Source organism: Cotesia glomerata, linkage group LG1, assembly GCF_020080835.1.
Source record: "Cotesia glomerata isolate CgM1 linkage group LG1, MPM_Cglom_v2.3, whole genome shotgun sequence".
Classification (NCBI taxonomy): Eukaryota; Metazoa; Arthropoda; class Insecta; order Hymenoptera; family Braconidae; genus Cotesia; species Cotesia glomerata.
Window position 1 is genome coordinate 37,213,844 of NC_058158.1, and position 14,604 is coordinate 37,228,447.

At 32.1% G+C, this 14,604-nt stretch overlaps 1 protein-coding gene across 1 annotated transcript in view; it reads left to right on the forward strand.

Moving 5' to 3' along the window:
* Nucleotides 1-14,353, forward strand: part of LOC123262718 — a 45,363-nt gene extending 31,010 nt beyond the window's left edge. The window contains exons 3-8 of the mRNA XM_044725082.1: nucleotides 5,648-5,929; nucleotides 6,759-6,919; nucleotides 7,170-7,416; nucleotides 7,887-8,002; nucleotides 11,965-12,105; nucleotides 12,324-14,353. Of these exons, the coding sequence (XP_044581017.1) occupies nucleotides 5,648-5,929; nucleotides 6,759-6,919; nucleotides 7,170-7,416; nucleotides 7,887-8,002; nucleotides 11,965-12,105; nucleotides 12,324-13,301 (1,925 nt within the window). The 3' untranslated portion in view covers nucleotides 13,302-14,353. The remainder of the gene's footprint in view (nucleotides 1-5,647; nucleotides 5,930-6,758; nucleotides 6,920-7,169; nucleotides 7,417-7,886; nucleotides 8,003-11,964; nucleotides 12,106-12,323) is intronic.
* The last annotated feature ends 251 nt before the right edge of the window (nucleotides 14,354-14,604 follow it).

Sequence of the window (14,604 nt, forward strand, 5' to 3'; positions counted from 1 at the left end):
GACCAAAGTTTCAAATATATTTAATACACATATACATATATAGAACAGATACATCAATGCATTTTTAACAATTTACTATTCAAAAATTCAAATCCTTTTTAGATAAAAAATGAAATTTTTTTTTTAAATAAAATTGATATTGTTATCTCGAAAATTGAAGACGATGTAAAGTAAGTAAATGTTAGTTGTATGAAGAAGGGAGTTTTCAATACTACTTATCACTCCGGAAGACTGACCAGAGGACGTAATTTCCGAGACGAGAGTCTCGATGGAATATGGTAGTTTGTTGCCAAAAGTCGTCCAAGTTTTGTGGTTGAACTTTTGGGCGGCCAAAGAAGGCATCTTCCGGAATCTGAACATTATATAGTCTGTCTTTGAATAGAGTTCCATCCAACTTTCAAACGTCCCTCACGATGGCTATACGCTGACGTTAAATTATAAGATCTTATGTAGGGTAGCCTGTACCACCACCACCACAATCACTATACACGAATACAAAGCATTCTAACTATGCTATATAGTCGAGTGACTATTGACTAACTACCATGCTCTGAGCTATGCTTCAAGAATATGTTCCACACATTGTTAAATTACGCTTTATGTTATACGACAAAACTCAACTCCATGTATGTCTATGTCTTTAAGTCTCTATGTCTCTATGTATCCAATTATCAATAAATACATCTGAGGTAAATTGAGGAATTACAATTACTACCGTTACAATTCCAGTCCGGGTGTTCTAATTGAAAACAAACAGTAACTGACATTTCTTAGATTTTTTCTAATTTGCTTTACAAAAAAAAAAAGTTTACACACTAAATTGATAAAAAAATTCTTGACATATTATTATTATTTTTTGGTTAATGATTATGGAAAAGAGATCCTTACTACTATCTAATAAATATAAAAAAATGTAATAAAAAAAAATTTGTGTTATGAAATAACTTTTGTTTTTTATAATATTGAGATAAATTTCTTAAATAGCTGCTAATCTATATATCTAATATATACATAGAAGACTTTCTATAGATATAGATAGTCACTCATCACGATATCTCTGGAACTATAAGACCTAGAGACTTGAAATTTGGCAGGAATATTCCTTTTGCCAAGTAGAGGTCAGCTAAGAACGGATTTCACGAAATTCCACCCACAAGGGGGGTTACAGGGGTGTTCACGAAAAAAAATTCATATTTTTCAATTATGGCTTTTAATAGTTCAAAACTTGGTCAGAATGTTTCAAATTACATTTAGAAATTTTTTAAAAACGAATTCTGTGACATTCCACCCCCCTGGCGTGCCCGTGCGTGGGCGTCAAATTAAGAAAAAATTCGTAAATTTCAATCTATAGCTATTAATACTTTGAAACATGGCCAGAATGCTTTTTTGGCGTTTTTGAGCTGTTAAGAATAAATTTCATTAAATTCTACCCCCACATGTCCGTGCGTGGGCGTAAAATTAAAAGAAATTGTACCTTTTAATCTATAGCAGCTAAAGGATTGAAACTTGGCCAGATTGATTTTTTTGGAGTTTTTGAGCTGTAAAGAATGAATTTTATGAAATGCCACCCTCACAAATCCTTGCGTGGGCGTTAATTAAAAAATTATAAAATTCAATCCCTAAAGGATAATAAGAAGGCATTAAATATAGAAAAAATTAAAAATTTTTATATAAGGTAAAAGCCATAATAGATGATCATGTACCATTATATGATCACTCTATGTATTTGTATACCTATATTTGTGAATATAGATATACAAATACACGTATATTGTACGCCACGCGAAGCGGGTGGGTAACGGCTAGTATTCTAATAAATGAGAGTATATATGAAATATAAAGAAGTAAATGTTGATCACTGTTGAGGTTGAGCATCAAAAACCACTTGGATACGCTCAGTAACCATTTGGCAGATGGTTAAATTACTGTGAGTACTTAGAGTACCTTACTGCCTCTTGAAACGGTTTCAAGATTCAGTCTCTTACTCTGGTATTTCCGAAGCTATCCTCCACTTATTCCATTTGATTAACATTTAATCCGAACCAAGTACAACTTTATCTATATCAATGTTTATTTAATTCTTATATTTTTTTAGCATTATTTGTGTCAATAAAATTACCTCTTGTTATTAAAATAAAGAGATAATGAATATTCGATAAAAATTTTATCTAATAGTAGACTATAAAGGAGCTGATAGACGTTTAATTATTGATTATTACCTTTTTACCTCTTAAATATTTTAGAGACAAGTTTGCGCTGAATAACTTGCATGGTAGATTTGTTAATTAAGAATCAATATTTGGATAATAATCTGAATATTAAATTGTATGGTAGAGATGGAAAAATAAAAATTGTAAATAAATTTGAAAGTTAAATGAAAACATAGGGGAATTTTGAATTTTAAATCTAAAAATGATGCTTCTGCCTCACATTTCTTGAATACCCACCACTCTGGCCTCCTCTATTGTATTAATCAAACACAGAGCTTATGACGGAAAGCTCTATCTCGTTTGTACCGCACGATCACCATGAATCATCTGTACAAACGGAATCCTGTGTGTTCTCAATGAATAGAGCAGCGTATTGATGCTTCACTCGGTGAGCTAAATTTTCGTTCGTAAATTCAGTTATCATAGACTTGTCATGTTCTATTTAATTCTCTTCACTCTCATCCTTATAATATTTAATTATATTTTTTTAAAAAGAAAGCTCAGGATATGTATTGCAGGGATTGAAAATTATTAATGTTCTCAGTAAGAAGAGATTGAGAGGATTATATTAAAAAGCTCGAGTTTAATCAGCACGGTCAAAGAGGTGTCAATAGAGTTTATACCATATAATATATAATACGTCTTTCGATTTTATATAAAAGATTTAATCTTGGATAAATTAATAAAGTCTATTCATCTGTGAGCTAATTTAATACCTCATTTTTTAGAATTTATCAATTCGAAATAGTTTAATTATTATTTTATCAACCAGAAAAAGAATTTTCGCATTAATTGAATATAATAATAATAATAATAATTCGTCAAGTACAAACTAAATTTGATATTTTTACAAGAATATTTGCATGTTCATGTTTTTATTTTAGATAAACTAATGAGCATTGTAAGATCATTTACATTATTTTCTACAATATACAATGCAAAATATGACTATTAAATTTTTTTATATTTTTTCAAAATCATTGTGTTATAGAAAATTAAATATGTTCGTTGATTTTGAATGGAAATATTTATTATTAACTTTTCTGTCGATGGAAAAAACTCAAAAATGTTCAAAGAAAGTATACTCGCATATTTATGAATATTTTAAAGTTTGTTAATAAGTTAAAAGGGAAATTAATAGTGTAAGCTAAACTTTTTAGCTTTTCATGTACATTATTGAACTTAAACATAGCTTAAAGCTTTTATATTAAAGCCTCGATACTTTAAGCTCGTAGTTTAGCTTAAAGTCGACTTTAGTAACAATTACAAAGCAGTACTCGGAACTAATTTTGCTTTTAGTAATTTAGGAACTAATCTGGCGAGTAAATTTTTAATGCATCTCAATCTCAATACACTTGAAATTTATGAAAAGAATGTTTAAGTTGTTGTGAACATTCCACTGTCAAAACAGATACAAAAAAAAAATATTAAATGTATACTGTTATTTTGTCAACAAGAAACAATAAAATTATTGCATGGTGAAAGAATGAAACACTGAAATTATTTGAAAGTCCAAGAATTTTCAGTACTGTCACGATGACTCGCAAACAGTATAAACATCCGGTGGAATTTAAGTCGTAGTCTAAGAAATTTTGATATCTCCTACGCGCTTTCCGAGCGTCGTTTAACTCGCGATATCTTTCGAGGATCGGATTCTTAGTTATATCATAGTTGCTCGGACGGAATAGAAGTTAAGTCGGGAATAGGGAGGTAAACTTGGAAGCACAATGTCCGTGAGAAAAGTGATGTGTTTGTAGGAGAGAACCTGGCAACTGTCCAAGTGCTATCGATAATACGCAGCGTCATTAATTATCTTGAATCGTGAGCACAAAAGAAGAAGGCTATTCCCGGTGTACTGGTTACTACCTTCTAGTCTAGCTATTTTATCGCTAATTCCAACCAAATTTTACCGAGACAGTACTTTTTAAAGTTACGTTCTTATTGTTGTTTTCTTATATATTTTATGTAGAACCAAATAAATTTCTTTAACATGCTTTTCGGGTTTGATTTTCTACAATTAGGTAGCTTTGAATTGTTTCGCTAACAAGGACTTATTTATTTGCAACTGTTAACAAATAATTCCAAAGACGTATTTGTGAGGAAGGTTACTCTATTTAAATGGTATTTGTAGTAATATTCTCGCTGAAAGGAGAAAAGCAAGCTATACGTCAATCACTTGGAGCATCAAAACCCTCTGTTAGTGCTGGGGCTACCGAAATCTCTCCAAGGTTTCTCCTTCTGACAGCACGTAAAGCTCAATGCACCCTTCTGTCTAGAGAGTATTTACATCAAGTACATATTATATATGTATATTCCATTTGCCTTTATAAGAGAAATAGTATTTCTGGTTGTACGCCAACTAAAGGTAAAACGAATCCTTATGATCAGAGTCAGTTGAATAATTCTACAATAAACTTTCATGTTGTAAGTTGAGAATGTACAACTAGTTTTTGCTGTTCTTTTTACTTTTTCTTTTATTTCCCCCAAAATAACGTTGTTTTACAAGTAGGGTTACAAAAAATTCATCCTTCTGACAGTTTAAAATTTTATTTAATGAATAATTAAATTAAAAATTTATGTAATTATTTTAAAACCACAGACACCCTTCATTAGTTGTTAAATATCCCTGATTTAATATCAACAACGTAAAATAATTACTGAGCAGATTAAATAACGGCATGAAACTGATCCATTAATTGGATTTGGCTGTACATTAGATTATGATATACTTGAACCACTCGAGAAATTGATACTATTTATAATTCAAGCTATAATTACATTACCTAGAACTTCTAAATTTACAATCACCTGAACACAGTATACATTTCAATTTATCTACGCAATTATTAAAAATTCTCAATTAAATAAACTAGAGATACAAAATAGATAGAGAGATTGATTGATTGATAATTTATTAATGCCAAGGCACAAGCCAAATGGCAATTTTAAATACAATATGATTTACAAATACAGTAATAATAGCAAAATTACATAAGTACATAAACTAGAATATAAATCTAATATAAAAATTTATATTTATTTTTATCTGATTCAACTAACGAACTCAATAAATTATTTAATTAAAAACAGCTGATAAAAGAACAAAGTTGGAGAATTGAACACTTCGAATCTAACAGTAATTTTCAGAGAATTTGTCACTTTACAATAACATAATTAATAATCCAAATTCAACAGATGGTCAAACATTTTATTTTTGAACACTTCGAGACTAGATGAGTTGACAATCTCGTCAGGTAGTTCTTCCCACAATCGTATTACACTCAATTGGAATGACCGCTCCATGAAGGTCGTAGCAAAATGCGGAAACTTATAAAGAGAGTGTTTATAGAGAGAGAGAGAGAGAGAGAGAGAGAGAGAGAGAGAGAGAGAGAGAACAATTGAACACTCACCTATTTATATTTTCTTTGATGTTACAGCGGATAAAGGGATGCTAATAAAACTCGATTTCCGAGATTATTTTGAACTGGAAGCTCCAATGCCTACCAATGACAAGGAACTAGAGTGTGCGTTTGATTATCTGGAGGTACGAGACGGCTACTACGGATTTTCAACTCCGGTTGGCAACTACTGTGATAAAAATTTCCCGCCTGAAATTACATCCAGATCCCGTTATCTCTGGCTACATTTTCATAGTGACGATACTATCGAATACAAAGGGTTCAAAGCCATTTGGAGTCAAGTACCGCGGCCTACTTATCGTGAGTATTCAACTGTTTCTAAATATATTTTCACCTGTTGATTGAGAAGATAATAATATTAGAAAGTTATTATAGCATTTTATGACCGACCCGGTTTCGATAGTTTTGCTCTTAAAGTTTGATATCGATTCTGGTTATGAGCTTGAAGGTCTTATTATATAATTTAATTGATGATTTAATACTCGGATTCTATCCTCATAGATATTAAATTAACATTTCGAGCGCATTAAATCATATTTAAGCTGATTGAAACTTGCCAAATATTGCAATCACTTTTTGATACTGTAATTAAAGACGAAAAAGTAAAATGAATTGCAATAAAAAACATCATCATTTTTTTTCAATTCCACAATTGGCTTTTAACGATAAATTTATTACATTAAATGAAATATCTGATAATGATAACCGATAAAACTCGCTTTCAACAACTTTATTATCATTCTGATTGAGATGAATAAAAACAATAGTATTTTATTAATTAAATATATTCTTCTGTCACACACAGTACCCAGACTGTAAATATTTTATTACTGAGCTATTCTCTAAAATTTGTATGCCTTACGGTATTTCACCCTGCTATTGACTGCCGTCCTGATACGTGTAATTAACGAATGGTTGGAGCAATTTGTTCTCCAGAATAATGTAAATTACCTCCGGCGGATAGAAATTATGAGACATTTTGGAAACAGATAATTTGTAGTAAAAAGTAAAACACATGGGCTTGGTCAAATTAATTTATCTAGTTGTTAGATTAGAACTGCAAATTGAAAATTAGAAATAATAAATAAAAATATCGAAGTAGAATCATTTATCTAGATTATTTTGACAGTCGGAGTACCACCCGAGCCGGAACCTTGCATTAAATACGTGACTGAACAAGCCGACGCAGAAATTAACGACACCTTGATTGGAGAAGAGAGAAAAATAGCCCAGAAAAACAACGTGCCGTTGGACTGCTTGTGGATCATCAGGGCTAAAGAGAAATGGCGGGTAAGTTTGTTTGTTGTACAACACGAAACTTTTATTAAATATCAAGAATTAATAAATTAAAAGCATAAACTTATTACAAGGGAAATAAAGATAGAAATAACTTATGAAAAAATGATATTATTTTGTCATTTTATACCGTAGTTTAGTCACGAAAGTCCAACTAACGCAAATTTAATTTAAAGGCGTATGAATCACAAAGTGGCTCTTGCTAATTATTTTACTAAATTGGAATATTGAATGGATGTTTTAGATACAAATGACATTCGAGTATTTTAAATTGGAAAAACCAAACGACTGCGACGCAAATTTTCTCTCTATCTTTGACAAAAAAACAGAGATGAACTCGCTGGTGAAAAATTTCTGCGGCAGTATTGCGGAAACAGTAAACACTAAATCGAATGTCATGTATATGAGATTTTACTTGGAAATCAAAGCGATCAATAGCAGTTTCAAATCCCTCATGACTGCCATTAGAGACAAGGAGCCGAACGTCCAATGTAAGTATTGTATTACTCAGTTCGAGCTGAACTAACTATATACTGGAGCATTATCACTGTTCTCTCGCATCTATAAGCTTTTGGTATATATTTCTGTAACAGTATAATAGTATCTACTGTCGATATATTCAATGATACTTAATTTATGGCTTCACTATTTCCCCCACTAATTAAACTCTTTTTAAAGCCAGAATTAAAGTTTAACGAGAAATAAAAGTATGACCAATGCCGATTACTATTTTATTTGTGTATCAGGCTCAGTAAGCAGCTTAACTGTTGAAGCCATCCGTTTTTTAATCAAATTAATTAAACTTTTTTTTGGACCATCAATTCATTAAAGCTTTCAGAGAAATTAACTCCCAATCATTTTAATGATTTTCAGATGAAAGGATTGTATTTAAATAAATTGAATTTATTGATAACTTTTTCCAATCAATAGAATAATTAATGACTTTTTTTTTTATCAATAGCGTGTGAAGATGATGAATATGATTGTGATGACGCAACATGTATCGCTGGACATTTACGGTGCAATAAGCGAGAAAACTGTCGCCTGAAATGGGACGAAGATGTATCAATCTGTGGGGTGAGTTATTTTATGGTTTTAATAAATACAACTCTCGTAAATACTCTTTTAATGTAATAAAATAATTACCAGAGTTAAATCAATAGCTCGCCTACGCAAAGACTTTATAGCCAGGTGTAATAAATTTACGATTACGGGGTAGTCCCAAATGATCCCGTTGGTTACTGTCCATGTGCAAACACATTTCTCGATTGTTTCATGAGAGAATGTAGAGATGCTTGACAACGAATAATAGCTTTAAGTTAACGATACACAATACCCATACTTTTGGCAACTTACCAGAACAAGACACCGAACAATCCGTTGTTCGCCAAGACTGAATATTAATTTTATATGTATTACATACAAACTCTTTAAATAAATTTCGCTTTCTCTCAATTCATATCTCGTTAAATTCTTTTATTTAAAGTATAAATAAGAATTTATGAAAAGGATTTCATAGTTATAAAATGTTGTTATTTTATATTCAGTCTTGTAGTGAAGCCAACGGTAGTTTTAAATTCGCCCCTCGATTACTCGAGAAAAAAAAAATTGATCTTTATCCGTATTTAAACTTTAGAGTTTTTATAAAAAATTAAGTAAAGCATTAGTCTTGTAATCCGCGTTAAGATTAAATTTAAGTACTTTTATTTTATTTAACTTAAAGATTTTACAGTTTATTCTAAATTATTTAAGTATTTAAAAAAAAAATTTATATAATAAAATTCAAATTAAAAAATGATAAAGTCGATAAGTTTTATTCTCAAAATAATCGGTGAATAAATAAACTCAAAATTTACCTAAGAATCAAATATCTGAAGCAAAAGAGTATTTATTCACTGCTAGAGATGATTGCAAATAAATTTTCTTTCCAGTGTAATGCACAAGTTGGATTACTCATACAAAAAAAAAAAAAAAAAAAAAAAAAAAAGATTTTTTATTAAACAAACTTCTGAACAGACTGTGGTGATAATTTAAAAGTTTAATAAAAATTCTTCTTCTCTGTGATGCTGAATAAAATATTCAGGAATATTAAATCTTATCAATAGCGAGCAGAAAAAATAGTGAGTTTTCTAGATTTTGTGTTATTAATAAATACGCATTGGGTTACTTTTGAAGCAAACTTTTTTTTTAACATTCCAACCACGGAATGTTCAATTTTAACATCAAAGAAAATGCCGTCAGCAAAGCTCTTTCCGTACGGCAGTAACGCTGCTGCATGAAAATAAAAAAAAAACTTCGGGAGCTATCGTCAAACACTCATTCACACGTACCAAAGTAAGTGGAAAAGAATCTTGAATTTCTTTCCTTTTCTTTGGTTCTTCACATGGTTTGCAGTTTCGATTATTTCGTTTATTTGCGTCAAAAAATTTACAGATAAATACTAAATTAAATTATTAACGCATTTTTTTTTTTTTTTTTTTTTTTTTTATATTTGATAGACAGTAAAAATTTGTAAATGTCACAAATACTGAGAATTACCAATCGTAAAAAGACAATACCTGACAGCAGATTTAAAGCACAGCCACAACAAATACAAACAATTCTATCGGGAAAAGACCTCTATTATCCGACAAGTAAATATTTCACTTTTCCCTCGGGATGCAAGTCAAAGTTACATTACAAACAACTCAAATATATAGAAATACAATAACAATAACAACAACAGCAACAACAACGTCGAAAGAACAACAACAAAGTCTGAGCCGTGTACCGCAGTATGCCCACCAAATAATAAATAAAACAAAAAAAAAACCTCATTCTAGTTACAGCTGGACTTAATATTTACAATTATTATTATTATTAAAAAAGTTAAACTCTTTATGGTAATTTAAAGTTAGCTAGTCGATTAACAAAGCTTTAGAAAATTACACGGCGCACTATTAGTATGCCAAAAAGCCATGTAATTAGACATACCTTCTCGGTATATGAGGCTTGATAAGCGTTTCTACAGTACACCAACCTAATTATGTATATCTTGATAACTCACCGGTTAGTTAAGCTAAGTAGAAGAAATATTTCTCTTCATTGTTCAGACATCCAAAAATTAAATTCAATGTGGGATTTAATTTAAAAGTGATAAAATATTAAAGTTTAAATCCAAATGTGTCTAATGGACGAATTATTATTTAATAAAGATTATAAAGGATGACCTACAACAGCGGATGCAGACTGACGAGATCTTGTTGAAACTACAATTAATCCCTTAATTATTGATTAACGGGAAGAAATTCGGTGTGAGATTTGCTGTCGTATGAAATTCTAAACCAGCTTGAAACTAATAATGCACAGCAGTGGAATACGTTAATTCGTTGTACGTTTGAGATTTGATGGTCTTAACATGAAAATCGACTCATCTAGATTTGCATTACGGTTAATATTAAATTATTATTTCAAGGGATTAAAGCCAGGCATCTGAAAAAAATAATTTGAGTAAACAAGAGAGAATTTTTAATGAAAGGTTTAATTTTTAGATTGTCACTAGTCTTAGTTTCCTGGACCAAATGGACTCTAGTTGTAACGCAGGCATGCGGTTACGACTGCGGTTAATGCCCCTGGCATGAGTAGAATATAGGAATTGTTTCAGTCAAGCGCCTTGCAAACTGCCTCAAGTCCCTGCACTATTGTAATCAACTCTCTGAATAAAAAATAAATAAAGCGGGATAGACTAAACAAAAAGACACAATAAAGTAAAAAGTGTCTGACAGCTCACGAAACACCGCAGCTTTTGGCTTTTCTCACTCAAAATAGTTTTCTCAAGAGTTTATTCCAGATAAATATTTTTCTGCGTCACATTAAAAGCCAAAAAATAATACTCTTTGTCACTAACTTTTTTACAATCAACATCTGGTAATGTACTCAATCAATATTGTAAAATGAATGAAATGGGAATGTTGGATTATTTAAATACAGTTAGTGGTTTAGTATACTTTGAGCGTGTTCTACAATTCACACAGTGGTTTAGGTCTGAAATATATAGTACATAGTAGTCGTTTCTGGTTCATAGCTGCAATAGCTGCATTAGAGAAACGCCCAGTGAAGTAGGGAAGCCACTAGTGTAATCCTCATAACGATTCAACCCCAAGCAAATCTCATGATTTCATCGAGGTATTCCTACCGCTTTATCGTTTAACTATGCTTCTTGTCCGGGAAATTCGAGGAACGCCCTCACTTCGATTGTGGTAATATGAACCCTCAAGTATAGATCCAAAATAAAAGTTATCTTACTCTGAACTAGACAGTGAGCCTTTCATATGATATTTCTCTTCAAATGAGAAATTAATTTTATTTTTAATTCACACTTGTTCGTCTATTAATATTCATTTTTCATTTGAATATTCATTTACCCTACTCTCATGTCCATTTATTACAAAACAATTTATAAAACCGCTAAATTATCAATTTAAACGTAAAGTTCACGCTTTTAAAAGAAAATAATAAACAATTTTCTGGAAAGATGATAGTCTGAATGCTTTTTATTTAAATTAACATCTACATTATAAATTTAAAACGAAAGTTGTTTCATCTTTTTTAAAATAAATTTCATTCTCTTCACCTTTATTTTTACTGTTCGCTAAGTACGAGTTGCTCATGAAACAACCAGCTAAATTAAACAATATGTGTACACTTTTCAGATAAATACTATTTTAGTAAGTTATAAATAGTTTTAGTAAATTATTTGATTTATTTTATCCTAAAGTTCTGACTGATGAAGTAAAATTAAACTTTAGAATAAGTTTTAAATAAAAATTATCTTTCCTTTTCATTGTTTTACTGCAAAAAGACTTCATTAATTAACAAGTCCAATATCAATTGTAATTTGTGCCAATAATTCAAATTTACCATACAAAAGCCGTTTGGTGGACAACAAAAATAATATTTTATTAAAATCATTTTAAAGCCACATGTATAAATTTTATTTATTATTTCAAATTAAATAGTGTGACTATTTTTAATAAAAGTACTTTTATGTCATGTTTCAGCCTAACAAAAGTTCAATTGCCTTTGACTCAACGAGAATTATAATAATCCTTGTAATATTCTCGTTAATAATGTTTGGGATGTGTTTTTCCTTTATATTCAACTGCGTTCGTAAGCTCCATCGTGATCATCGAATAATAAAAGTAAGTTTTTCCCTGACATAAATTTTATTCCATAAAATTGTACTTTATTGGGTTTATTTTTTCATATAACATCATCATTATACAGGATAAAAGGCATTAAAATTTTAAATACCGCAAAAATTTAACTACCCATAAAAACAACTTTCATTTCTTATCTGGACTAATATTTTTGACAATAAAAATATTAACAGTTAAAAAGAGTTAATAATCTGTTACAGGAGCATATTCGGATGTCTCGGGAAAATCGGCTGGATGAAATCGGTCGGAAAGCAACGCCGTGTCCTTTGTCCCAATCTCAAACAGATATCCATCAGCGTGATAGCAAATCACCGAGTCTGGAGATCCAAGAACCAAGCAAAGAGCTGGTAACAGGTGCAACACTGATAGCCCACGACTACACTACTAAAGAACACGTCCTAGAAATCAACTACGCCGGTGTCGAGATAAACGACATTCATCAGAGTAATAACATGAGTAACGCAACGCAAGAACGTTTGCAAGAATCCAACGACGAGCCAGAAATGTGCGACAGTTCTTGTCAAACCCGTGAAAGCCTTTTTGATCCCCGTATATCCGATCCCCGAGTATCTCCGGGTTTTTCGACCTTTGGGTACCGCAGCGGTAGCTCTCAAAACGGGCTAGGTACGTCTGCCTCTCGTAAGCCCTCACAAGGTCAGTTATCTTCGCAAAGCCCCAAGCAAAGTCTCTCAAGCACTCCAAGATCACGTTTTCCGTCTGAGCCCTGCTCCATTTGTAATTCAGATTCTCGAGGTCACGTTACCAACGGAATTATTTGTTCAAGACACAACACCCCGATACCCGCTCCCCCAGGATGGTCATTTCACGAGCACGAAAGCTACTCGCCCCCGATTCAGTCGACGGAACTAGCCACAGAGTCCGAGTACCCGAGCTACCACAGATACCAGAGTCCGAAACCAGAACGCGCACCACCTGGTTTCAAAGAACCGATTCTCTCCCGGCAGCCGACCATCGGATCTGGCGAGAGGTACGGAAGTCTCTATGGGTCCGGTCGCGGCTCCTCCAATCCAACCAACAGCTCTCAACACTCGGACACGCCGAAATGCCCGCTCTCGGACCCGCGGTATCGCGCAGAAGCGATCATCGAGATTGACCAAAAGAGGCCTTTTAGCATAGAAAGCACCAAAAGCGCCCCCGACGTTATTGCGACTCACTGACGACGGGAAGCTGGGGATTGGGAGCCGTACAAGAGACGCCATCCCCGTGTGTCATACAATATCTCTGGGCGAGTACCTCTGATAAACGTCGGCACACAGAGCTCGCTCGACGAAAACGATACGTGCTTTACAAAGTTTAAGTACCCCTTGGAGCAGCTGATGACTTCTTGATCCACGTTTACCCCCGCATTGCCTCTCGAAGGGCAAAGTCTTGGTGTAAATGGTACGTTGGAACCTGCCGAGGATCTGCTGATACTCAAACCACCGGAAGAATTTCAAACGCCGATAAATACTTGGCGCCACTGCGGGTGCAACGTTCAGCATTCCCAGTTAAGTAATTTACGCGCTACGATGCCTTGTTGCCTTCTTAAACGCTGTTCTCAGGATAATTTTTATCGTACTTGGCCTACTAGGATAATTAAACGGACAATACCTAAAAAAAAAAGTACTGGAACACAAAGTTCACCGGGAATCAATGGTGATGGGCCAACGGGAGTCGATCGATTCGTTTGGTTTACCGGTTCAACTGAGAGTGGATCATTCACAAGAGAGATTGGTGTGTCAATACCTTTCTAGGGGGGATTTAGCTGCCGGCAGCATTTTCAACGTAATCATCCAGGCTTTGTTACCTTTTGAAGGTGCCCAAGACAAAATGCGGATAATTGAAGACTCAGGAATAATTGATTTTCTATCAAAAGCAACTAAACTCTACGCACAGTTCACTTAACTTGATCGTTTTTAATTATTCTTTTTTTTTTTTTTTTTTTCTAGTCGTCAATCCGACGACTTTTAAACATCGAGTCATCACTGCCACGTTTTTTTTATTTTTTTAAATATATAGAGTCTAATAAATTTGATTATTTATTATATTTATATTAATATTAATAGATATATATTATTGTGTAGACAAATACATATCGCTGTCCCGGAGGCAGAACTTTTTAAATTATAAGTTTTTAAGATTTATTTCTTTTTTTTTTTTTTTTTAGATAATAAAATCACCGCGATGAGTAAAATAATAGTTTTCATAATAAATAAAATAAATTATTTAAATTTTAATGACTGTGAAAATTTTTATAACACAAATATTTAAGACCCAGTGATTTGTATAATGAAATTTTTCGATATTACTACAACAGTCTGTCAATCAAAAAATATATGAAGAAACAAGATAATTTAATGTTGATCTCAATTTTTTTATTGAGAAGTAATTACACTAATATTGTATTAATAATAATAACAATAAATAAAACAAAAACCCGATTATTTAAATTGTGACAAAAAAAAAAAATAATAAATTATA